The sequence below is a fragment of the Sus scrofa genome, chromosome 4, assembly GCF_000003025.6.
Source record: "Sus scrofa isolate TJ Tabasco breed Duroc chromosome 4, Sscrofa11.1, whole genome shotgun sequence".
Taxonomy (NCBI): domain Eukaryota; kingdom Metazoa; phylum Chordata; class Mammalia; order Artiodactyla; family Suidae; genus Sus; species Sus scrofa.
The window spans coordinates 65,608,603-65,634,807 of NC_010446.5; the positions used below are offsets into that span (position 1 = coordinate 65,608,603).

Here is a 26,205-nt window from a genome sequence, read left to right on the forward strand (position 1 = left end):
AGGGCACTATGTCCAATCACTTGTGCTAGAACATGATAGACGATAATATGAGAAAAAGAATGCATATTTATGTATAACTGGGTCACTTTGCTGTACAGCAGAAATTGACAGAACACTGTAAATCAACCATAGTAAAAAAAAAAAAAAAAAAAAGAAAGAACACACAAAAAAACCCCAAACCGAAACCAAAACCTGTTCTCATCACTCTTTGTTACCTAATCTGATCAACCCCAATCCTCTCATATTATTTCTCCCAGTTTAACAATCTTGAGTAGCTTTTGATCACTTTCAGGATAAAGACATAGCCTCAGAAGTAGCATAGAACTTGGGTGACAAATTTCTTTGCCTGGGATGGTCCCGGTTAGTCTGGTATACACAGCATCCTGTGCAGTTTAGCATTTGTCCAGAATTTTTGGAGTTTTCAGAAAATATAGTTTAGAAAGTAATTTTTTAAGGACAACTATTTTAAAGAACTACTGGCTAATCCATTGGTTAGCAAACCCGTATATCAAAAACTGATCTAATTTTTGTGATTTTTAGTATTTCCTCCGCTGTCATCATCTCCTGCCTGCAAAAGGGATTTCAGCGGAAAGGTAGTTTGCCTCATGGATATGGTGGAGTCTGAGATGCCAGGCATTTTGAGTTAAAGAGGAGCCTTAGGCTTGTCTTTGGTAAGGAATTTAGAAGAAGAAAAGAAAGAAACAGGTAACACTCAGTCACCATGCACACACACTTTCACTGACCACATTACCAGAGAAGAGATGCCATCAACAACTCAAGTTCCCCAGGGTTTGCCAAAACCACCCCAGAAAGGATGGATTTGGCCCTGCTGAGTGGTGACAGGGATGAGGGAAGGGGGACTCCCAGATGCCTGCCCTTTAATCATGACTTCAGTGCAGCTAAACATTGTTTATCTCACAGTGGTCCAGGGATAGAGTGATGAAGAACTCTCCTATCTCTCCAGACTTGTGCCTTTTTTTTTTTTTTTTTTTTTTTTTTTGTCTTTTTGTCTTTCTAGGGCCGTACCTGTGGCACATAGAGGTTCTCAGGCTAGGAGTTGAATCGGAGCTGTAGCCACTGGCCTACACCACAGCCACAGCAACGCAGGATCCAAGTCATGTCTGCGACCTACACCACAGCTCACGGCAATGCAGGATCTTTAACCGACTGAGTGAGGCCAGGGATCGAACCCACGTCCTCATGGATGCTAGTCGGGTTCGTTAACCACTGAGCCATGACTGGAACTCCCAGACTTGTGTCTTAAATAACCTGTTAATACCCCTTTATCTCTTTCATGACAGGAATAAAAGAGGGCCAGACGGCAAATCCCTTAGCTGAAGAATTGAGTGCATCATAAAATAGCTGTAAGGTCAGTATCTACAGTCAGGTCTGCTTCAACGACACACTTCAGATATGTCTTCATGGGACCCCAAGGAGGCAGGCAGGTCGGTCCTGGCGTGTGAGACATTACCTCGTCAGCCCATATCCTGGGTGAGACCAGCTTAAGAAGGGGCTCTTCTGCTTTGTCTTACGTGGGCTGAGGGGACACAGCGGGTAGGTGTGGAGGCAGAGCAAGGAAAGGAAAGAGGGAAGACAAGAGGGAAGAGAAAAAGAAGAGATAGAGAAATGGTTATCAGGACCCTGCAAAGCCCAGGCTTCTCTGTCATGTTTGCTTGCGTCCTCCCCGCCATCCTTCCTAGGCGCCTTCAACTTCTCTCGGAACCAATAAGCTGCCCTTTAGAAGGAGAATCTGAGATCACAGCACACAGGCTGGGGGTGGGGGGGACCAGGGTGCCCTGGAATGGCAGTATTCTTCCTTCTGCGACTCCAAGACAGTATCAGTATGGGTGACCCCGATTAAGTCCATGTCCCTTTGATGGAAGTCTTTCTCCCAAGAGGATTCATGAACAAAGGCAATGGCACATCCATGCCTCAGGTTCCCCACAGTGAAGCCCCCTCCTGCTCTGCGTGGCATGTTTTTGACAGACCTGCCTGAGATCTAAGCTCAGGGTAGATTCTTGGCAAAGAGCTGACCTGGCCAGTGGGCATTCTGGTCCCCTCACTCTCTTCCTCCCCAGCACAGGGAAGTAAGAGGGATGGAGGGGGGGCTGGAGGGGGATGGGAGGACTGGGCTGAGGGCTGTACATCAGGATGTCGAGTGTCAGGCACATGTCTCTGTGTGACATCGAGACCTTTCTGTGAGTCTTGACTCCAGATGCCCTGACCCCGATGCCCACACCTCCTCTTCACTCACCACCACCTGCAGAGCCTTCTGAACCCTGTCACCGCTGCTGTCACCATCAGAGTCAACTCAGGACTGTCAACTAGGAAGCTCCTCTTGCCTCCAACTTCAGCTCTAGAACGCTCTTAAAAGTCCCATCACTCCTTGTGTGATTTTGATGTCACATGTCATAAACATCTCTAACCAGTGTCCATGAAGCCTCGCCACCAAATTGACATTTAAGTACCACCAGCGAAAGAATTCTTCCTGCTTCTGCCCAGGGCTTCCCAAGGTCATTCTGTTTCCCCCCCCACACACCATTCCATGCTCAAAAGCACCATTCAACAAGCAGACGAGCGTGGGAGTGATGGGAGTGAGGAAGGGCACTCAGACACGTCTTGTCGTGACAGTGGGCTGATATATAAACGCAAGATGACAGATCTGTCCCCGAAGACACAAGACGGTGGAGAATGCTGTTAGAACATGCAAGCACCCCAAGCCCAGCGGTGTGCCGAGGTAAGAAACAGAAATGAGTTAAAAATGACTGGATCATGCAATTATTGGGGAAGAAGCTGCCAGGGAGAATAAAAAAGCGTGAATACCTGTGTAGGTCATAGCTTCCTCCATCTTTATTTCCTGATATAGGAAAATATAAGAGTAATTTAGGTTAGCTTTAGAACTCACACCACCATCCACTATGTCGTGTTCCACGCACAACATCTAAATCCTAGAAAGAAACATATCGTGTTAAGTACAGACAGCGCCGGAATCCAACAGAGCTTTCCTGCTCGGTTCAAAATGAGGGTTGAAAGCTATACATAAAAAGGTTTAAGATAAAATATATCCGAGTTCACATGAAAAAGGGTTAAGGATGAAAAGTAATAAGACAAGTACTTCCAAACGTCCGTGTGAGTGTCAGTAATGAACTTTGATTATTTTAGACAAAACCCTTGGAGAAAAGGGCCAGTAATCAACTCCCTTAGGAATCACTGAGAAGGGGGACAGGACGACTTGAAGGGTTAACAGCAGTGACAGGCCATTATTCACCTGAATGACCTGGCATGTCCTTCATCTCTTAGAGACGACTCATCAGATTTCCCTAAGCAGAGGGGTTATGTCATTAGCAATAAAGGTGCTATGTTCGTGGGGGAGAAATATCTGGTGTAATGTAATTTCCAGTGCCTCTCGTAGTTGTTTTCTAGGCCTTCGTGGGCTTTTATTTTTGGTGGGATTTGAGGAAAAGGTCAACACATAACAGCAGGATATCTCCAAAGATTTAAGCTGCGTGGGGTCAGTGACCAAAAGATTTGGACTGGTGACCCATTCCACTAAGGTGTTCACTGAGGGTGTGACTGACAGCTGTGATGGGACCTCCCACAGGATGTGGAATTTCTTACGGGACATGTAGCTCGACAGCTTTCAGGACTCTAAAGTGGTAGAAATAGGAGTTCCCGTTGTGGCAGAAACGAATCTGACTAGTATTGATGAGGACGCAGATTCAATCCCTGGCCTCGCTCAGTGGGTTAAGGATCCGGCGTTGCCGTGCTGTGGTGTAGGTTGCAGACGCGGCTCAGATCTGGCGTTGCTGTGGCTGTGGCTGTGGCTGGTAGCTGCAGCTCTAATTCAACCCCTAGCCTGAGAATTTCCATATGCTGCGGGTATAGCTCTAAAATAAATAAAATAAAATAAAATGGTAGAAATGGCAGGTGATGGCACTGATCATTTTGGGATGACCCCCTCCCCCAACCCTGCCCTCCCTATCAAGTCACATGGCTCAGGGAGCTGCCTACTGGTGATGCTGGTGACACTGGCTCTGCAGGGGACCCACAGAGACACGAGCTGTCAAGGGCACAGAGAAAACGCAGCTGCCTAACAGAGGGTTCTTGCAAATTGCTCCCCATGTCCTGTGGGTCCAGCTCTTCACCCTTTAGGAGTTGGGATGCTGGGCTGGCGCCAATGCCCTTGGCCAGCTTCAGCTCTTTCTCCTTCCTTCTCTGGACAGCTTGTGTTACATTTCTACAGGAATTATGAGAAAATAAGTATTCTCATTAATCAGAAAAGAGCTGGGACAGACACTGAAAAGAAGTGAATGTCCAAGAGTTGCCATTGTGGCTTAGCAGGTTAAGAACCCGACATAATATCCATGAAGATGCAGGCTCAATCCCTGGCCTCGCTCAGTGAGTTAAGGATCCAGTGTAGCCGTGAGCTGCAGCGTAGGCTGCAGAGGTGGCTTGGATCTGGCATTGCTGTGACTGTGGCATAGGTCAGCAGCTATAGCTCCTATTCAACCCCTAGCCTGGGGGATGAATCCATGTGCCGCAGATGCAATAGTAAAAAGAAAAGAGAAAAAAAAGAAAAGAAAAAGAACTGCATTTCCATGAGCCAAAGGAGAGCTACATGACTTGAACACAGCAGACCAGGGAGGGGCATCAGCTGATTCCATCCAGCCCTTCTTATACTTTCAGGACAATGACATGCTCAAACATCTCTAGTTTCAGACAAGAAATACGGCAAAAGACATCTAATGCCATGTGTCATGGGCAGGGATCCAACTGAGGAAGTGCCAAACTCTGCTCAGCAAAAATAGGGCACTGCTGTGTTTCTATCCGAAATCGCTTTAAAAAATGGGATATCCTGGTTTACCTAGAATATATCTAATGACTGTTGACAGCAATCACAAATAAACCCCCAATGCTTTCATTCCATCTTCCAATGGATGCTTCCATCAGGAACTGAGGTTTACTAAGAGAACAGACCTGTGCAAGAGATTGCAATGAAATGCTCAACATATCTTCCGGGGCATTGTTACATTGTTCATTAGTGTACCTAGAGCCAAATTTAAAGACTAGGAATCCCCAGGTGGCTCAGCAGGTTAAGGATCCGGTGTTGGCTGTGGCTCTGGTTACAGCTGTGATGAGGGTTCAGTCCCTGGTCTGGGAACTTCCTCATGCCCAGGGCATGGGACCAAAAAAAAAAAAAAAAAAAAAAAAAAGAGAAATTCTTAAATTTAGAGAACAAAATATGTTTGGAATTGCCTAGATAGTTTCCCATGGAAGGATCCCAAACTATATGTTTCTATGCCTTCTATCCCCAATTACATGTTTCAGAGACAGAAAACTTGACAACCAAGTTTCCAGGTAATAGAGGACAAAATTTCGTTTTTCCTTACCAAGTTCAAGGCCCTTAGGTCTGGGGTTGCATTGCTTATACCCTTGACAGCTCCTGAGCTCCATCAGTTGCACGTGTAGCTGATTCAAAACGCCCCTTTCTACCGTGTGCACAGTGTTGGTGAGCTGCGGACGAAGAGGCCAGGACAATGTCATTAAGCTCATGTTCCCGTTATTCCCTTCTCAATAACCTTCAGAAAGTGAAAACCTATTGACTTACCTGATAAGGATCTGTATTCATATCAAAATACTCCAGAAAGCCAGTGGCAAACTCGCAGAAAAGAAAATTATGCGTCTCATTAACTGTCCGCAGACACCAGTAGGTGTTATTGTTAGAACTGGTGCACGCACAGAAAGAGCCCACTGTTGGTAAGAAGGAGGAACAAGATGAAAAGAATGAAAAAAACCTAGCAGCCGAGCTGTTCCCACATTTCCACATCTCGACCCCTTAAACGTCACCCTAAAGGTCACATTTTCTTTCTTACAAATACTTGTGAGGAGGAGTTACCGCCATGGCTGAGTGGTTAATGAATCCGACTAGGAACCATGAGGTTTTGGGTTCAATCCCTGGCCTCGCTCGGTGGGTTAAGGATCCGGCGTTTCCGTGAGCTGTGGTGTAGGTTCCAGACGTGGCTCGGATCCCGAGTTGCTGTGGCTGTGGTGTAGGCCGGCGGCTACAACTCTGATTGGACCCCTAGCCTGGGAACCTCCATATGCCGCAGGAGCAGCCCAAGAAATGGCAAAAAGACAAAAACGAAACAAAAAAACAGAACAAATACTGTGAGGAGACATTAAAATACCTGTATTTTCCTCCCTCTTTATACATGGTTGCTGTGAGATGAAGTGAAGATGGAAAAAGCAGGGGTGATCTATGCTGGTGGTTATAGGCTAAAAGGTGAAGTTGAATTTCAGGCCCCAATGCTCCTTCGCTCTGTTAGGCCCTGGTCTCCAAAGCAGAGTGACTGACTGGAGAACGGCAAGGAAGGCATCAGAACTTCTATTTATGGGTATTTTATTTTTTTTAAACACGGAAAAAACAGTTCCTTAATAAAGAGGTGGACCTGATGCCTTAGCTTGTTCTGTGTGTCAGAAGGTCATGTGTCACAAATGATGTCTGGAAAGAGGGATTCTGCAGGGTGGACATGTTTGGAGATGGCTTGAGGCCAGCTCGGTGAATTTAAGGAGGTGGAGATGTGTGACTGGAGTTCCTGCTGTGGCAAAGTGGGTTAAGAATCTGACTTCAGTGGCTTGGGTTGCCGTGGAGGCTCAGGTTCGAGCCCTGGCCCAGCGAAGTCAAAGAATCTGGCATCGATGCAGCTGCAGCGTAGGTTGTAGCTGCAGCTTGCATTCAGTCTCTGGCCCGGGAACTTCCATATGCTGAGGGTGTGGCCATAAAAAAAAAAGAAATCTGTGATCATTGGAGACTCTCTAGAGCACCTGAACAAGAGATGGACTCTAATCACAAACATCCTTTGCATCATGCAGAGGGTCACTGGTTAACTTGTAGAAAGTCTGAGAAAGTGCTGTTGAATTTGTCAGATTAATGTCCCACTATTGCTTCTGCCTGGGGTGCTGCCCCCTCTCTGGGCCCCACCATTCTCATGATCCCTCCCGTTCACCCCTAGGTTTCAGGTTCAATTTCACCTCTTCAGAAATTCCATCACCCCACCCTCTCTAAAAGGGCACCTTTTTTTTTTTTTTTTTTTTAGTCTTTTTGCCTTTTCTAGGGCCGCTGCTGTGGCATATGGAGGTTCCCAGGCTAGGGGTCTAATCGGAGCTGTAGCCGTCTGGCCTACCCCACAGCCACAGCAATGCCAGATCCAAGCTGCATCTGCGACCTACACCACAGCTCACGGCAACTATGGATCCTTAACCCACTGAGCGAGGCCAGGAATCAACCCACAACCTCATGGTTCCCAGTCGGATTCATTAACCACTGCGCCACGACGGGAACTCCCTAAAAGGGCACTTTGATCACCGTTTCCTTCACAGCATTATTACGACTCATAATTATTGTATGTATTTCATTTACTTTCTTTCTTTACTCTCCTTTGGGAGGTAAGTGTCCCGAGGGCAGAGGATGAGGGGTGTCTCTCTGGTGTGTCTCCCGTGCTCGGCTCAGAGCCTGATGGAGAAGAGACCCCCAGTAAGCTCTGTGGCCTCCACATCCCCATCTTCAAGGCTAAAAGCTAGGCCTTCAAGAGCTCACTTGGCCTCGAATGTGTAAACATAAATGCAAACATGGATACTGAAATCAAGATATATCAAAATGGGAAGACAGAACACAAATTATCACAGATAGGACCTAAGTCTCCCCAAGGAGGGTCTGTGGCATCCTGGGAGTCTCCAAACCTCATTTTGAGAAACACTGACTAGGTGTCTCCTGGGATCCTTTCTTTTTTCTTTCTTTCTCCTTTTTTTTTTTTTTTTTTTTTGGCCATGCCAGCAGCATGTGGAAATTCCTGGGCCAGGGATTGAACCCACACCGTGGCAGTCACCCATGCTGCTGCAACAACAATGCTGGATCCTTAATTGCTAGGCCACCGGGAACTCCTCCTGTGATCCTTTCAACTGGAAGACTGTGCTTTAGCTACTCCATGGTTTGGCAAGGCTTCAGCCAGATGACATGCCGCAAAAAGTTAGGGTGTTATTTCTATGTGGTCTCAGTGAATATTGTGCACAGACCACCAAAGCAAAGATATGCATTCATTTTAAAAGTGCACAAGTGTTATTGTTCCCTATCTTCAACTCTTTGTGAAACCCAGTATTTTGTGAAGTCCTTTTTATTCTGTAAGCAGTGTTAGGTACTAAAGGGGACTGAGGAGAAACAGGATACAGTCCCTGCATTTAAGGAGCTTTTACTTCCTTTTACTCTATGCACAGAATGTGCACTTGAAGTAAAGCAGAAAGGAAATATATTTGGGGCAAAATTATTCATCCATTTCTTTAGTTATTTAGTGATAGAGCCGTCTTGCTGGCTGGGAAGTCTGTCAGGGGCTGGGTACTGGGTGAAATGTTATCAGGAGACAAACCCAGGGAGACCTTGGCATTTTCTTTTTTTCTTTTTCTTTTTTTTTTTGTCTTTCTCTTATTTTGGGACCACATCCACGGCATATGGAAGTTTCCAGGCTAGGGGTCCAATCGGAGCTGTAGCCACTGGCCTACGCCACAGCCACAGCAACCTGGGATCCGAGCCGAGTCTTCAACCTACACCACAGCTCATGGCAACACCGGATCCTTAACCCACTGAGTGAGGCCAGGGATCGTATCTGTGTCCTCATGGATGCCAGTCAGGTGCGTTAACTGCTGAGCCAGGACGGGAACTCTAGACCTTGGCATTTCCCAGCTGTTCCCTGGTGGTGCAGCTGATTAAGGATCCAGCATCGTTGCTGCTGTGGCACAGGTTTGAGCCTTCGCCCAGGAACTTCTGCATGCCATGGGTGTGACAAAAAAAGGACCAAAATAAAAATTTCTAAAGAAAAAAGTAATTTGGGGCAAAATAATTCTAGTCATCAGTATAGAAAATGCTCTGAAGCTTTCCTCTGGAATCGTTCTAGATTTCTGGTTTTACGGTGCTGAAATCCTAGGCCAAGTAACTGTGCGTGGGCTGCTGGCTCTCCTCAGGGTGGCAGGAAGTGGCATTTAGAAGAAGCAACTCACGGTTCCAGAACGGCGCCGTCTGCCAGTGGTTGTTGTCGTGGGTGAAGCAGGTGAGGCCGGGCAGGCTGCACTCCTCCCCCTTCCGCTGCCGTTTCTTCTCCTTCCTCTCTTTCTTCCTTCTGCGGGTCTCCTTGAAAAGCTGCAGTTTGCTGTCTACTTCCTGAGCAGCTTCTCTATTCCAAGAGAAAGGACTTTTTAATGATCAGAAAGCACGGTCTCAGTTAAAAAGAGACTCATTGCTCTGGATCTCACATGTTTAGGCACGAGATGACAGATGGCCTTAATTTTCTAGATGGCCTCAAAATGCACTCACTGACATTGACGATAAACTCATTAAGGGCCACTGGTCTCAGACTTTTACTGAGTCTTCACAGGATGAACATTCATTTCCTTATTGACATGCAAACATTGGTGCAAATAAATGTTCAAGTCAATCAGTAGATTCTGCTTGCCATGCCCTTTGGGCCAATGGCTTAACTTCCTGGCAGCTCATTATCTATCAGCCAATAGAGTCAATGACTGGTTGGATTAGATGACTTGAACCAGGTGGCTAAAATTCTCTTGACAAATCCTACCAAATATAGGCTTGGAAAGAATTTTAAAAATATATTTTTAATTATCTTCATTTTTTCAACGAAGGGCTCAAAACTTGGTGGAGTTTCAACTATTACATCCCCTTCACCTGTCAGTTTGACTATTATTTTAAAAAGATGTCTATTTCTTTCAGCTTTCAGAATTCAACATGATTTCAGGCTGCTCTCCAGAACACACGGCCCTCGTTCAGTGAGTCCACATCTCCTAACCACTGTCCACAGAAAGCAGTGCGTGGAGTAAAATCCAGTTACCAGCCCGTATATCTGCAGTGAGCACACACGAATTGAGAGCAGAACTTTGCATGGCGCCCCCCTATAGGATTCCAGATGCATCCCCATGGTTCCTTGGCACGATATGGGCTTGTTTTCAACTTGAGCTAATGCCCTTCCAGCGTCATCTCCTTTCCCCAAGCGAAAGCACTTGAAACACAGGAATCCTGGTAGCCTTTCAGAAGCACCCAGCAAATGGTACCCTTCCCTCCCGGCAAGTGGGGCAAACAGTTAACTTACTTGAATGGGTGAAGATGGCTCTTTAATTTCTCTTGCTTTTTTACACCTTTCTCTTTGTTGTAATAGCTGTGGGCAAGACGGTTCAAAAGTGAGTCTTCATAATCATGCATTTGATCAAATAGTGAATTTACAGAATGGAAGCAAAATAGAAGGTGGGCAGTTACATTGTTGTGTGCAACTATCTTAGTGGGATTTTTTTGTTTGTTTGTTTTTTTAGGGCTGCACCCACAGCACATGGAGGTTCCCAGGCTATGGGCTGTGGGCCTACACCACAGCCACTGCAACTCGGGATCTGAGCTGTGTCTGTGACTTATATCACAGCTCACAGCAACGCCAGATCCCCAACCCACTGAGCGAGGCCAGGGATCGAACCTGCAACCTCATGGTTCCTAGTCGGATTCGTTTCTGCGGTGCCACGATGGGAACTCCAGATTTTTTTTTTTTTTTTAACCTTCTGTTTAGGTTTGTGACATATTTCATTTCACCTAAATGGTTAAGGTCATTACCATATGGGATAGTGGATTCGATTTATTAAGCTTTCTCTCGGTAAAAGAGAGAAGCGAGCCTAGCGCCTAACAGGGTAGCTTGTGCAAAGATGAATTTGGAAAGAGACTGCAGGCTGGACCCAAGCTCACCTCTGTTTACTGCAGCCACACTCCTCAGGTTTCCTTCTCTTCAGATGTCCTCTCACCTCTCTTAAATTCTTAATTTTATCTTGCAAAGCTTCAATCTGGAAAACACACATGTGAACAATTACATCTTAAGATCAAAATTTCTGTACAAAGTACCTTTCTTTTCACCCTATCTCCAGTGTTCCATAGTGACAGCTCTTTTTCTGAGATGACCATTCATTTGCAAACAAGCCGGGCAAAGACTATGTCTACCTCTATATTCCAACCCACGTGTCATACCAAACAGCTGTTTTGGGAGTTGCTGTTGTGGCTCAGCAGTGACAAACCGACTGGTATTAATGAGGATGCGGGTTCGACCCTTGGCCTTGCTCAGTGGGTTAAGGGATCTGGTGTTGCTGTGAGCTGTCGTGTAGGTCCCAGACAAGGCTTGGATCCTGAGTTGCTGTGGCTGTGGTGTAGGTCGGCAGCTGCAGCTCTGTTTCGATTCCTAGCCTGGAACTTCCATATGCAGCAAGTGCAGCCCTAAAAAGTAAAGTAAAGTAAAGTAAAGTAAAGTAAAGTAAAGTAGAGTAGAGTAGAGTAGAGTACAGTAGAGTAGAGTAGAGTATAGTAGAGTAGAGTAGAGTAGAGTAGAGTAAAGTGAAGTACAGTAGAGTAAAGTGAAGTAGAGTAGAGTAGAGTAGAGTATAGTAGAGTAGAGTGAAGTGAAGTACAGCAGAGTAAAGTAGAGTAGAGTAGAGTACAGTACAGTACAGTAGAGTACAGTACAGTAGAGTAGAGTACAGTAGAGTGGAGTAGAGTAGAGTAGAGTAAAGTACAGTACAGTAGAGTAGAGTAAAGTAAAGTAAAGTAAAAGTAAAGTAAAAGTAAAGTAAACTAAAGTAAAAGTAAAGTAAAATAAACAGCATTATGTTGCTCCTAGAGATCTTCTACTTTTCTCACCCCCTCTTTTGCATGCAGTCAGGAGAAAGTCTATGACTGGAGAAAGAGGCAAGAGAAGTACCTTGTTCTTCTGGTTTTCAAAAGATTATACAGAAGATGAGTGTACACACGATATGGCCCAACCCAGCATCCCAGTGGGGCTGGTGAGCCACATTTGCATCAGGAAATATACCTTCCTATCACATGGCCATGGCTCACCTCCTTATCAATGTATGCCTTGTGGTCCTTCCAGGCTCTGGCTGATTGATAAAGCTCTCTCTCACAATGGATTGTATCATTTGGAAGAATAAAGCACCTGAAAGAAAAATTTAGGAACTTGAGTATCCTCTAAATTCTTAATTTGGATGCAGGCAGTAATTTGGAGCTGAGCCATAGATAAGGTCCGTGGGAATGTTTCTAGGCTATGGGTGAGAACAGAGGATGGTGTCAGATGGGGTCATAGGGAAGGTCAAGGCAACATTCAATATCCGTGTCCCCATGAACAAATAGCACACCAAATTCCTTTTCTTTTTTTCTTTTTTAGGGCTGCACCCATGGCAGGGGACCCATTCCCAGGCTAGGGGACCAATTGGAGTTTCAGCTGCAGGCCTATATACCCTGGCCGCAGCAGTGCTGGATCCTTAACCCACTGAATGAGACCAGGGATCGAATCCGCATCCTCACGGACACTATGTTGGGTTCTTAACTTGTTGAGCCACAATGGGAACTTTCAACTCCATTTCTGAAAGCCCCACCAAATACTGTAGGAAGAAGAATGAGGTTTTCATAGTTGTAGTAGGAATGGCTGATGTGGAGAAACTCAGAGTTAGAAGGGGTTATTCACGGGATTCATTTTGTCACAAAGAGCCTGCCCAAGGAAGCCCAATAAATTTAAAGCAAAGAAACAGCCCCAGGGATGGAGTCAGTGGGATGGGAGCTAATCAACACTGACAGAAAAACAAACTGAGGTCTACATCTTTTAGCAACCGTAACCACCGCAGCCACCAAGAGACCTCTTCCAAAGGTAAAACCCCTCCTGGCACCCTGCCTCCCTAAAGTGATGAAATAAATGAAAGAGAGAACAAAGATCTTGCTCATAAATTCAGAAAGAAAAATGTCTTGGAGTTCCCGTTGTGGCTCAGCAGTAACAAACCCGACGAGTATCCATGAGGATGCGGATTCGATCCTGGCCTCGCTTGGTGGGTTTTAAGGATCTGGCATGGCCTTGAGCTGTGGTGTAGGTTGCAGACTCAGCTTGGACCCCACTTTGCTGTGGCTGTGGTGTAGGTTGGCAGCTGCAGCTCCAATTTGACCCCTAGCCTGGAAACCTCCATATGCCGTGGGTGTGGCCCTTTAAAAAGCAAAAAACAAAAAAGATTTCTTTATCAAGAAAGCACATAAGTTTTGAAAGGAACTGAGAAGCACAGTGGGGGAATCACCTCCCTCCCTGTATCTATGACTCTCCAGGATCTGGAGGTCAGGTGTTTCTACATCTCACATCCATCCCCACCTATGCCATCTTTCTGGAAGCTTCTCTAGGATCCATAGTCCTCCCTGGGGCTGTTTCTTTTCTGAGGCCCTGACCGTGAGCCACAGTGACTTTGCAGAATGGAGCGCCTTGCCAGTCCTGGTCATGGTTTTCATGTGTTTTCTAGAGCCCACAAAGGTAACTGCTTCTGGGCAGAACTCCACACCTGCTAAGTCAGGATGTGCCAGCATCCCCTTGGCTATATGCCCAGATGACCAGAATTCATGTGCAACTGACCCACAGCAACCATCCGAATCTATGATTGTTTGGACTCCTTGTTGCCTGTTTAACGTCTGGTCATCACGTCGGCTTGACCTCAGACACCGTTCTGCCGAATGACGTCACTTTGTAAAGGGGCAAGATGGTGACAATAGGAGGGATGGCTCTGAACTCAACCCCCATGAACACAAAGCCTTCCTACTTGTGCGTCACCCGGACGGTGGTGGGTAGGCCCACGGCATTGCCACTGTCGGCCAGCATGGTGTCCCCGTCGCCACCGCTGGCAGCCTGGTGCCCTCCCGGCCCCTGGCGGCCTTCACTGTGACGCTTGGTGATGCTTCTTGGTTGCAACACCTGAAGTTCTTCTTCTTCCAGGTTTATGTCATAGATCTCGCCTTCAAATTCGACGGACAAGGAACGTGTCTGCCGGGTATGGACAAATCTGGGCTTGTACTCTGGAAGGAAGGGAAGACAGGTGAATTCGAATGTCCAGATGTGGTTTAGGAGGGAATGAAATAAGGAGTTCCTGTTGTGGCTCAGTGGTAATGAATGTGACTAATATCCACGAGGATGCAGGTTCGATCCCTGACCTCGCTCTTCGGATTAAGGATCTGCTGTTGTTGTGAGCTGTGATGTAGGTCACAGATGTGGCCTGGATCCCGTGTTGCTGGGGCTGTGGAGTAGCCTGGCAGTTGCAACTCTGAGTTAACTCCTAGCCTGGAAACTTCCATATGCCTTGGGTGCAGCTCTGAAAAGGCAAAAAACAAAAAATAAATTTAAAAAAAAGAGGGAAGGAAATGACGGCCGGGCTGGCTGAGCATTTGGAAAAGGGGCAAGCGGTGCACGCTGCACTGGTGAGGGGCCCTGGCAGCCAGCCCAGTGGAATTCATGTTGGGAGAGGTGGGCTCTGGTCCTGGCTTTGCCAGTGCAGAGCGGTGTGACAGATGGAGTGCTTCTCTGGGGCTCAGGCCCTTCGTCTCTCCCATGAGGGGGTAGGTATAAGACCCTTTCCATTTACAGTAGGCTGTGAACCTTTACAAAGTTTCCAATGTGAACTACAAGGCAGTTTGGCAAAATTATTAATAATAGTAATGACTCTTCATTTATTGAGCTTCGGCTATGTATTATTCACCTCGTACTTAGATCTAATGCATAATCATGAAAGACAGGTATGATTACAATAAATCCTTACATTAAAAGATTTATTATATCGTCAAAACAGGCTCATGAATGTGGTGTTAACTTTATATTATGATGAGATAACTGAAGCTCTGAATGTCAAGCATCTTTTGCAAGGTGATGCAGCCAATGGCTGTAAGCCAGGACTACGAACTATCAGATTCTTTTCAAAAAAGTTATTTAGTTATTTATTGTTTGCTTTTTTAGGGCCATACATGTGGCATATGGAAGTTCCCAGGCTAGGGGTGGAATCGGAGCTGTAGCTGCTGGCCACAGCCACAGCAACGTGGGATCCAAGCGGCAACCTACACCGAAGCTCATGGCAAAGCCCACCAGATCCTTAACCCACCACGCAAGGCCAGGGATCAAATCCTCATCCTCATGGTTACTAGTTGGGTTTGTAACCAGCTGAGCCACAACGGGAACTCCCAATCTATCAAAGTTCTAAAGGTGATAAAATCTTCCCACTACACTGGCTGCTTTTTGGAAAAGGTAAATGCTCCAGATACCTTCTAGTCTCATAGATAATAGAAGTTTGCTCTAAGAAAAGTTAAATTTTGCAAATGCTTCCAATACCAACTGGCTAAATACCTGACAGATGGAGAGTAATGCCGGGGGCAGGGGGTGGAGGCCAGCATGTTTTCTGGTCACCAAAGAGCACTGCCCAGGCTCACTGTGGGCTGTATAAGAGCTTTAGTGGGCAAACACTGGCCCCCGTTGATCAGATGCGATCAGGCTCTGCGGGGGTGCACTCAAAAGCCTTAGGTGTTCAGCCTTCTGCTAAAATAGGAAGAAAGGGAACACACTGAATGGTCTCACTCCTTGCAGGACTCTGCTCTGAGGGAAGATGCTTTTGTGCACTGGATCATTAAGAATGTTTGTTAAGTTCCATCATTATGGAAAATACACCAGACTCCACGCAGCTTGAAAAAGTAGCCCCAGAATTCAGCTGGTGCTCAACACGGAAAAGTCAGTATAAATCAGTGGGCTTTATGATCAGTGCCTGGGGGCAACATGGAACGTCCTGGGGGAGGAGAGGCTGCCCCCACTTCCAGGCTGGTTACTGGGGATCCGCTTCTGTGAAGGGAGGGGATCAGGGGGCCTGTCTCTTGCTGTTTTCCCATTTGAAACCTCTGTGTGACTTATTAAACCTGGCATTTTCTTTCAGGAAGAAAGAAAATCTCCCAAGTCAATGATTCTCAGCCTTCTGGGTTATGGATTCCTTTAAGAATTTGTTGAAAGTTATGGACATCCAGAAACATGTGCCTATATCTATAGAATGTATGTAAAATTTTGGATAAAATGCTGGAGGACCCATGATCCTATAAGGTTCATCTGTAGAATCCAGGGCAAAAAAGCCTATTCCAAGGGTTTACATTGTTCTAGTAAATGATTTGATTTCTGTTTGTTTGTCTTTTAAATTATATATATTCCTTTTCTTTCTTTTCTTTCCCTTCCTTCCTTCCTTCTTTCCTTCCTTTCTTTCTTTCTTGTCTTTCCTAGGGCCACACCCTCAGCATATGGAGGTTCCCAGGCTAGGGGTCTAATCGGAGCTGTAGCCACTGGCCGCCACCACAGCCACAGCAATGTCAGATCCAAGCTGCATCTGTGACCTACACCACAGCTCATGGCAACACTGGATCCTTAACCCACTGAGTGAGGCCAGGAATCAAACCCGCAACCTCATGGTTCCTAGTCGGATTCGTTTCCGCTGCACCATGACGAGAACTCCTGGAATTTAATTTAATGTATCTTGCTTTCCAAACCAGTACAGAAAGGCATTATCACAGAAATAAATCACTTTTCACACTTGGCCACTAGATGACACTAAACTCATTCTTTTATAGTCTCTGCGGAGTTTTCCTATCCATGTAATCATAAGAATCTGATAGCTGCCTGATAAGAGTTTTCATAAGGAAAATGCAAGGCAGTGCTTTTCATACTGAATTCAACTAGTTTGAGCCTGCCAGTCAACAAGAGGAATTAGAAAAATATATTGTCCTAAAACAGATAGGCTTTTTTAAAAAGTATGTATGCTTTTCCCATTAGTTAAATGCACAAGCCCTGAAACATTGGCTTTTTCTTTTCTTTCTTTTTTAAGTGTGTGCATGTTTTGTGTCTGGTGCTTTTACGGAATATATTTTCATTCTAGGCTTAATATTCACAAGAAAAAATTCAAATGGCCTGAGCTTTCATATTTTAAATGGAACATCCATGTGCCTCTAAACCTCTGCATGAATCCGATCTAACACTGTAGACGGATCAAGGGTTTTTTATGTCCCTAACATCCCTCCCCGAAGGCCCTGACCTGCCATGGTGAGGGTCGGAGTGTATGGCTTACTCGGGGTTCCCTGGTTCCTCAGGAACTGCCTCTGACTCTTCCTCTGGCTTCTGCTGGCCCGATAACCGTTGTCTCCACAACTGCACTCTTTGTCCTTGTCGTGGAAGCCACGAGAAAAGAGCTGCCTCGCGCTCTGCCGCACGGCCAGCAGGTCACTGGACCCTTTGCACTTGTGAATTCGAAGCTTGCCAGACGTGTCCTCGACGCACTGCCACTTCTGCAAAAGCCAACATGAGAGTGTGGGGGACGGTGTGGGGGGATGCATCCCAGGTCAGGTGTTTCTGATTAAAGACTGCTGCTTTTGTCTTTAGAACCCTGGCAACACCTTAAGGAGAGTGAATGATAAAAAGCCAGCTTTCAAGTGACCCTGGGGTTAAGTCAACTCCCTGTTCTCTTAGTTACTGCAGGCAAACACGGATGACCACGAAATTACGGGAAATCAGCACTACCTCAATGATACCAGAGCCAAAAATTGATATATAAATTGTCAGCATCCAGACTAAACAGAGTCTTGAATGAAACATGGAAAAGCCCTTACTTAACTCACCAAGTCACAGAGCACAGCTGTCAGGGCTGTTTGCAGCAGACCCCTTTCTCTGGAAAAACAAATTCGGCTGCTTTGTTCTCTGCCCTTGAATTTCTCATGTAAGCCAGGGCAGAGTGGCAGGCACATGAGGAAGACAGAGATGAGTTTAATCTGAGTCTGTCATGGGGCGAGCCAGCTTTCATACACCCCAGACATTGGCAGACGTGCCAGGCTTTCTTGGGGCTTTTTCTTATCCTTCTACAAACATCGCACACCCAGCAGAGCCAGCTGCTCCCTAAAGATGCAATGTTCACCGCCTGATGGGGAGCTGGCACTGGCTTTTCTGGGTTGAGTTTTCCATCATGGTGACTACAGAGACTGCAGGCTTAGTTCTGGATGCATATGATACAGCATAGGGTCTCAGTGCTCTTTACCCTGATTCTTGGGTATCAAACTTGGTTGAAATAAGAGCCCTTCACCAGGAGGGTGATTTCATGCGATCCTCCATAGCTGACTTTCTAACTTTCCTTTTACTTCTTATTTCCCCCTTTCTCCCTCCCTAAAATGTTGATTTGGCCAACAGGAGGAACAATGACCCTTGTTTCAAGTTGATCATGTTGTTACAACAGGCTACAATGTAGCATTTCAAACTTTTTGTCTTTTCCTTTCCCCTTCCATGTATGAGCATCCTTCACATGCACAGTATTTACTGATCCTTCTTTTCTTTAAAGGGACACATTTCTAAACTCTGGCCAAAGCAATAATACTTGGAAAATTATGTGTTCATTGTGCCAGACATGTATTTTCAAAATATATTAAAATAAATGAAACAGTACTAGATAAAAGATGTTCTTTCAGGCACCATGCAAAATGATCTCGTATAGCCCTTTGCTGTAGGCATACTGTTGGGGAGCATCTTGATTTCAAATTGTCCTGGTGAAGTTTGGCCAAGGAACCCAGCTGGCTTGGTCAGCTGACAGATGACACTCAGGTGGGTACCACCCTTCACAGTGGATCATGATGCTGAGTCACACTTCATTTTTCGCCTTTGATCTTTTTTTATGCCCAGACCCACGGGGTATGGATATTCCTGGCCCAGGGAATGAATTCTAGCCATAGCTGCAAACTATGCTGCAGGTGCAGCAATGCCAGATCTTTAACCCACTTCTCCGGGCTGGTGATTAAACCCACACCTCTCCAGTGACCTGAGCCACTACAGTCAGGTTCTTAATCCGCTGCACCACAGTGGGAACTCCACACTTTGTTTTCTCTTAACACAGTTATATGCCTTCAGTGGGTGCTGAATGATCATAGCTGCCCTTGTGCTTCTTCCATAAAGTTCCCAAATCCCTGGTATATAGAACTTGATCGTATGATTTCACTTTAGCACCTCCACACTCTTGGTGCCACTGAATTCAATTATTTCAAGACACACCAGGTCACAGCCTTCTTTGGTGGCTTGGCCAGAATGTCTTGAATGTTCACATCTCTATCCAGAGAAGCAGGAGCTCAGGAGACAAGATAACTAACTACCTATTTACAAAGCCATGAAAAGGTAATGCAGATAAGAATAATCCAAGGACTAGATAAATTAGAGATGATTTAATGAAAAACCAACCAACCAACCAAAAGTAAATTCAACTTTTGAGAAGGCACATGGGAGTTCCATCTGCTCAGTGGTCCTCACACGCGGTTGGACAATGGGATTTTTCCAAAGCTCCCTTCTTGATTCTAATGAGCAGCTGGGGTAAGAACACCCATTTTTTTTTTTTTTTTCTTTTTAGGGATGAACCAGTGGCATATGTAAGTTCCCAAGATAGGGGTCAAATCAGAGCTGCAGCTGCCAGTCTACACCACAGCTACAGCAACTGGGGATCTGAGCTGCATCTTCGAACTACACCATAGCTCATAGCAACACCAGATCCTTAACCCACTGAGCGAGGCTGGGTATCGAACCCACATCCTCATGGATAGTAGTTTGGTTTGCTAGAGTCCTCAAGAAGGGCAGAAGGGATATACCTTGTCTAAGGAACTCAGATGAGCTTTAAGAAGGATGTGTGTATTTTGGGGTGTGAGTGTGAAAGGAGATCTATGTCTAGAAATGTAATGATGTAACCAGTTCAGAAAATGACTCCGGCTGAACAGGTGGACATTTTCAGCTCATCTCACCTGGCAGGACAGTGTGCTCTACTTAAGAGTAACCAGTCCTCCTCATGCTCTCGCCTAACCCTAATCCTAACTCTAAACCAAACAGCTGACAACTGATAGACTTAGTCTTTGCACACTCTTAGTTGAAAACTGCATGTAGCTTATTCCATGGTTCTGCCATTTAATGTGGAGATGAGTGATTTCCAGGCCAGGGTTTGCAGCACTCCTAGGTAAGTCCGCTTAGCTTGAGGAGGTGCCATGAACTTCTCATAAAAGTTCTCCAAGACTCATATACGATGCCATTAAGACATAATTAAATGTCATATGGAATTCTTGCTAGTGAAATGTGTCACCAAAATAAATATCATTCCACAGCTCCAAAAAGTTTGGGAATCAGTGGTGCCTGAGTGTCATTACCTATGTCTGTCTTAAAGCCAAACAGTGGAAGACAACCACCCATCTGAATGCCACTAGTCCGCATCCATCAAACACTGAAAAATGAAGAGTTGACTACTTAATGTCTCAGTGGCAAAAGAAGCAGTCAGTGGATTCACAATTCACAGCCATACAGAAGCTTAAGAAGTGCTCTCTTTTCTCTCAGATGGAAAAATGTGGCTAACTCTATTCTTGAAAAATGATGGCCTTCTGTCTTTTTTGAGTTCCAATTTATATCTATTTTCATGCAAATGCTAATATTTAAAACATCCGGCTATCTTGAAAAACTTCACTAGTTTTACAATCACAATACATTAAAAAATTCTTTTTTTTTTTGGCCTGGTAGAGCTGAGGGGACCAGTAGATTCCTGTAGAACACAAAAATGTAGGCAGAATTTTTGGTGACATAGCCTATTGGGGATACAACTGGCATTTTCCTAACCGTGTTCCTTGTTGATTTCCTCTAGGAGAGGGAAGAAGAGAAACCATATTTCTTCCTAAAGAGTAGAATTTAAACATGCCTAGGGGCTGGCACTGTCTCTGGCACGGATGATGTATCTTATAAGATCAAATTTACATACACAGAAGCATGCACACGTACAACACACCCACACAACCACATACAGACATAGACCCACACATATTCTTATATAACACAAGAGCCACTGACAAAAAAACCAATTATTTTCTGTACCGAGGACTCTCTCTGAACAAGTCACAGACCCTATTAGATAGAGTAATTAGCTGGAGGCTTTGAAAATCTTCTTAGAGACAAGCATACTAGGAATTTTAATGAAATGTAATTACCGCACATTGGCCACAGTCATTGTAGTGTTCGATATCATGACAATTTTTATGGCTGAGCAATAAAACCTTGAAATAGCAGCAACTAAAATGGTCATCTTACTTAGAGAGTTTAGAGAGGGAGGCAGGGAAAGAGAGATTTTAAAAGAATTACTCCGAAACATGCTGCAAGCCATTTATGGGCTCCAAATAATGAGACGGTTTTGCAATGCAGAAGAGTTGCAGGAATCCGATGAAAGCGGGAGCTCAGGTGAGGCTAATGGGATGTGGAGTCAGCCTCAGAAATGAGCTTTGTGAGACAAGTGCCCTCGCTGCAATACAGATGTCGCACCGCCTCGATTTTATCAGTGTTCTTGGAGTTTATCGGTAAACCAGTTAAGGGCCAAATCCAATTGTCTCCATTTTCTCAGACTACTCACTCCATCAAATTCCCATCTTGCTTTCTGGGACAACCTCACCTCCACCCTCCTCCTGCTGCTCTTGACTGATTAGTCTGGGCTGAGAATTTAGCGCACATTCATTCTTCAAATAATTTTGCACATCTCCCATGGACGAGGTACTCGATAAAACTGTTTCAATAATTATGAAGTTGTTATTGCATTTTCGTCTTTCCAACTACACTGAAACTTGAGAAAGGGCAAGGACCACGTCTCTGACTCCTGATTCATTCCCCAAGGCTAACTCAGCATCGAATCACTCTGTTTAGTAATTATGTCTCAATATTTTTGATGGATTGTATGGAACTTAAGGTAAATCACACCTACTGAAGAAGAGAAGGTTGGCTATTTTGGTCTAAGGAGTCACATGCTCAGCTGTTTGGGTGGAATCCAACCTGATGAGAAATGTCACTTTATTATTACCTCTTAAATTCTTACTTGATACCCAGTGCTGGTCTAGAGGGCTTTATATAAAAATGTATTCTGATTTAATCTTCACCATAACCTCAAGAGCTATCATAATTTGCTTACTGGAGTAGGATTTTGTGGCAGCGGCTATCACCTCTATTCTGCCCAGGACTTAGGAATGCCGTTTCATACCCAGATTGATGTGGCTCAGTGGGAAAAGGCTGGACTTTCAAGCTAGAAAGCCTGGAATTGAATATCAGCTTTATCATATTGCTGTGGATCCTGGAGCAAGTCAGCTACACAATCTGAGTTTTTGCTGAGTCACAAGCATTAGGGATATTAACAAAGGGAGGACTTAGCACATGGCAGGTACTCAGCAAAGGTAGCTGCTATTATTGTTATTATGATGATTTTTACACACGTAGTTTATTATGTAAAGAATTGGATCTAATGTAAACTTGATGAGATGTAGCCATTTTTTTTTTTTTTTTTTTCTGGCTGTCTCTGTGACATACGTGATTTCCTGGGCCAGGGATCGAACCTGAGCCATAGCAGTAACCTGAGCCACAGCAGTGACAATGCTGAGTCCTCAACGGCTAAGCCACCAGGGGATTCCAAGGTAGCCATTTTTAGTGGAGACAAGTATTGGACTAAGGATCTGAAGACCTCAAATTTAATTTTCTTTTACTAACTCTATGGCCTTGAGCAAAGTACAGAATCGCTTTGTTCTTCCAGATTCCACATCTGGTAAAATAATACCAAGGATATGTCATGAGAATAAATTGAGTGTTTTCAGAGTTCTGAGGAAAAGATGTACTACAGAAATCCAGAGCAGAACTATTATAAGTGACCTTTAAAAATGGCTATCCAGTCCTTGGGCGAGTTATGTCCTCTGGTTAGAAACTGTCTTAAATGTTACTATTACTTAAATAATTACTATTTAGAGAGACTTTGAGTCCCAAAGATCTTTGTTTGAATGCAGACTTGTTACCTTCTAACTGAGTGACTTCGGTCACATGAACTTTGTCTTTGAAACTCATATTTACAACGGGCATGATATCTATTGTATTTATTTATTTACTTTTTTGTCTTTTTAGAGCCGCGCCTGTTGCATAGGGAGATTCCCAGGCTAGGCGTCAAATCAGAGCTACAGCTGCCCGCCTACACCACAGTCACAGCAACACGGGATCCCAGCTGCGTCTGCGACCTACACCACAGCTCGTGGCAACGCCAGATCCTTAACCCACTGAGCAAGGCCAGGGATCGAACCTGCAACCTCATGGATCCTAGTTAGATTTGTTTCCACCGAGCCAAAACAGGAACTCCCATGATATCTATTTTATAGAAGAGTTTTCAGGTGTAAAATGTTCCATGGTAAATGCTTAGCACAATAGCATACAATGACGAAACTGGTTACTTCCCTTTCTTGAAGTAACCACTAGATGATCATTATAGTTTCTATGTTTTGAATTGCATGTATTTCTCAAATCGATTAAGAACATTCTGGGAGATCACTGGTGGCTCATGGGGTTAAGGGTCCAGCATTGTCACTGTGGCCAGGGTTTGATCCCTGACCCAGGGAACTTTTCCACGCTGTGGGTTCAGCCAAAAAACAAAAAAGAGAGAATGTTCTGTATTCTTATTTATACCTATTTATACCCATTTTCACGAGTAAGAAAAAAAAAATGTGGCTACCCTGTTTCTAGGTACACTGCAATGGAAGCTTAATTTTATACACATATACACATGCACATTAGTTCTCCATTATTATATGTCTTATTACATGGATTTGGTCCTAACACAGGTCACATCATGTTCTCTGAAATGTTACAACCACACAGTAATTTTCTAATAACCTAATTATCCTTTAAGCCAGTACCAATATCACTGAAAGCAGTTACCTGTATGCGGATGTGTATTTGGAATTTTCATCTGGGGTGGGAGTGGGGAAAATGGGTGAAGACACACATTTCCAGTTATAAAATAAATCAGTCAGGGGGATGTCACTGTACCACAGGGTGACTACTGTTAATAACACTCTACTGCATATTGGAAAGTCGCTAAGAGAATAAATCTTTAAAGTTCTCATCACACACCCACAAAATTTAACTGTGTGTGTGGTGATGGATGGTAACTAGACTTATTCACAACATATATAAATATCAAATCATTATGTGGTATGTCTGAAAATAATATAGCATTGTAAGTCGATTACACTTCAGTTAAAATTTTTTTTCATTTCAACATGGGAATATGAAAAGAGCATATAAACACCGTCGTTCAAGCTGCTACTTAGCTCAGGCTATTGTTCAGCTTTCCCGCAAATATGAACTAGTCTGCTTGAGCTGAGGATATTTCTCTCCTGCTCTCTCTGAGATGGGATGGGGTTGGGGGGAAGGGCAGAAGAAAAAGCAGAAGAAAGAGAAAATGTTTCCTCCTTTAGATTGTAATCTGAATAACCGTTTGTCAAAGTCAGTGCTGGACTGTCAGAAGAAGTATGGCTCTTGCAGATGAGGGAAAAGAAAATTGGTGAATTGACCTTGGCCAACAGTCAATACCTAGTATTCGCTAAGTGCTTGCTGTGTGCTCCAGATGCTTAATCCACTTAACTCCTGTGCTCTTTATAGCGACCCCTGGAGGCAGGTGCTATTATTGTGCCCATTTTCCAGATGAAAAAACTAAGGCAGAGTTAGGTTAAATAACTTGTCCATGGTCCCATACCAAGCAAGCCGTAGACCCAGAATGCCATCCCCAATTGATGAGGACACCAATACAAAAGGAGAATGGTTTGGGGCAGGATGTGAAGCTTCAGGTGGGCCCCGGTTGAGAGGTTAGCACTTGGGAAGGCAGAGGCAACAACTTACATGCAGATGAGAACATTACATTTAAGTCAGGGAGACAGGGGAACTGGACCAGGGCGGGTATAGTGGGGAATGAGATGGTGTAAATTAAATAAGGTGGGGCCACATTACATAGTTGATGATAAAGGTGTTCTTATGTTGGTTATTTAACTCTGTCAGATTCATTTGGAACATTATTAAATATTGTTTCACATTTAACCCTGCAATTTTACTTATTCACTCACTTTTTCTTGCTGCTGCATGCAGTGGCTTGATGTGGGATCTCAGTTCTCAGACCAGGGACTGAACCCTGGCTACAGTGGTAAAAGCACTGAATCCTAACCACTAGACCACCAGGGAGCTCCCCAACACTGCAATTTGTATTTTAAAAAAATGCAGAGTACCCAAACATCTAAGTAGAAGCGCAGCTGTTCAGACTCTCCCTTCAGTGCAGGTTGAAGAGAGGCTGAGCCTTCTGTACTGGGTCCCTGTGCAGACCAGAGTTCAGCCAGAGGATGGCGCTGGGGCACAGGCTTTTTGGTGGGCTTTTCTGGAACCAGAGAGTCAGGGTTGGAGGGGGAAGTTTGAGAGGATGGCTACAAGCCATGCTGTGATCTTAACCAGGGCTCAGTGGGTTTCTGGAAACAGGGAACCCATTTCTGGCACACTAACAATTCTAGCCAGATCTTTCTGGTAAATGTCTTTTTATTCCTGCTCTGCAGCTGGTCATAAAGGGTCAGAGGGATCGATGGTCAGAGGAATAACTTACGGATGACAACATAGATCTTGGAGCTAAACCCGTTGACACTCAACAAGCCGCATTCTAATTTCCTTTGCTTGCTGCTGGGGTCCTTTTAGAATTTTAACAGATCTTTGATTTTCTATTGATACAATAGGAGAAAGGCAAAGTAAATTACAAAGATGCTGGAATCCAGCCACTCTATCAAAGGACATAACATTTGTTCTGAAAAAGGAAAACAAGCTGCTTTTTCCTCTTAGATGACAGAGACTATATAAAATGCACCTTAACATTAAATGTCTGGAGGATTTCTCTTCTAGGTAACTCCTATTTAATGAATCAATATCTATACCTAGAAAAGGAAATAAAAAACCCAGTAATGTTCACCCAACACGAATGGTTCTTGATCTTGGCTACTCATAGGAATCACTTCAGAGCTTGAAAAACCCCACTGCTGTCTGGGTCCCATCCCCTGAAGTTCTGACTTGCTGTGTCTGGGTTGGGACCCGAACATCGGCATGTCCCAAGCCTCCTAAGTGATTCTAATGGGCGGTCAAGGTCAAGAACTGCTATCCCAGATGCTGTCAGGGCTTCAGGGAGGTGAATACCATTGACAGTTTCAAAAAGAAAAATCTACTGTCTTCCACTTTTGCAGAGGCAACATGTTCTGGGGAAGAAAAGACTGAACATGAAGTGAAGAGATGCAGGTTCTGACATTGGGTTTGTCGTTTTCTGGATCTAAATTTCCTCATCAGGAAAAGGACATCATTCAACTAGATGACTTCTAAACTTCCTTTCCACCCTCCCTGATGTTCTAGGATTCCAGGTCTGGGTTCCATAACCCTGTAAGAAATAGATGCCTCAGCCTCACCTCCTGACCTGTTCATCTGATTGGTC

General features: G+C 44.7%; 1 protein-coding gene across 15 annotated transcripts in view; it reads right to left on the reverse strand.

The window, feature by feature from the left end:
• Positions 1–26,205, reverse strand: part of SULF1 (sulfatase 1) — a 182,943-nt gene that overhangs the window by 12,656 nt on the left and 144,082 nt on the right. For 6 of the 15 annotated variants that reach the window (XM_021089257.1, XM_021089259.1, XM_021089262.1 and 3 more), the window contains 8 exons: positions 16,972–17,188; positions 13,654–13,906; positions 11,924–12,020; positions 10,787–10,881; positions 10,152–10,217; positions 9,049–9,221; positions 5,609–5,751; positions 5,391–5,514 (listed from right to left, as the gene is read on the reverse strand). In XM_021089257.1, coding sequence (XP_020944916.1) covers positions 5,391–5,514; positions 5,609–5,751; positions 9,049–9,221; positions 10,152–10,217; positions 10,787–10,881; positions 11,924–12,020; positions 13,654–13,906; positions 16,972–17,188 — 1,168 coding nt within the window. Of the gene's footprint in view, positions 1–1,471; positions 2,858–5,390; positions 5,515–5,608; positions 5,752–9,048; positions 9,222–10,151; positions 10,218–10,786; positions 10,882–11,923; positions 12,021–13,653; positions 13,907–16,971; positions 17,189–26,205 lie in introns of all 15 variants that reach the window. The other 9 variants (XM_021089264.1, XM_021089263.1, XM_021089265.1 and 6 more) reach the window with 3 other exon arrangements.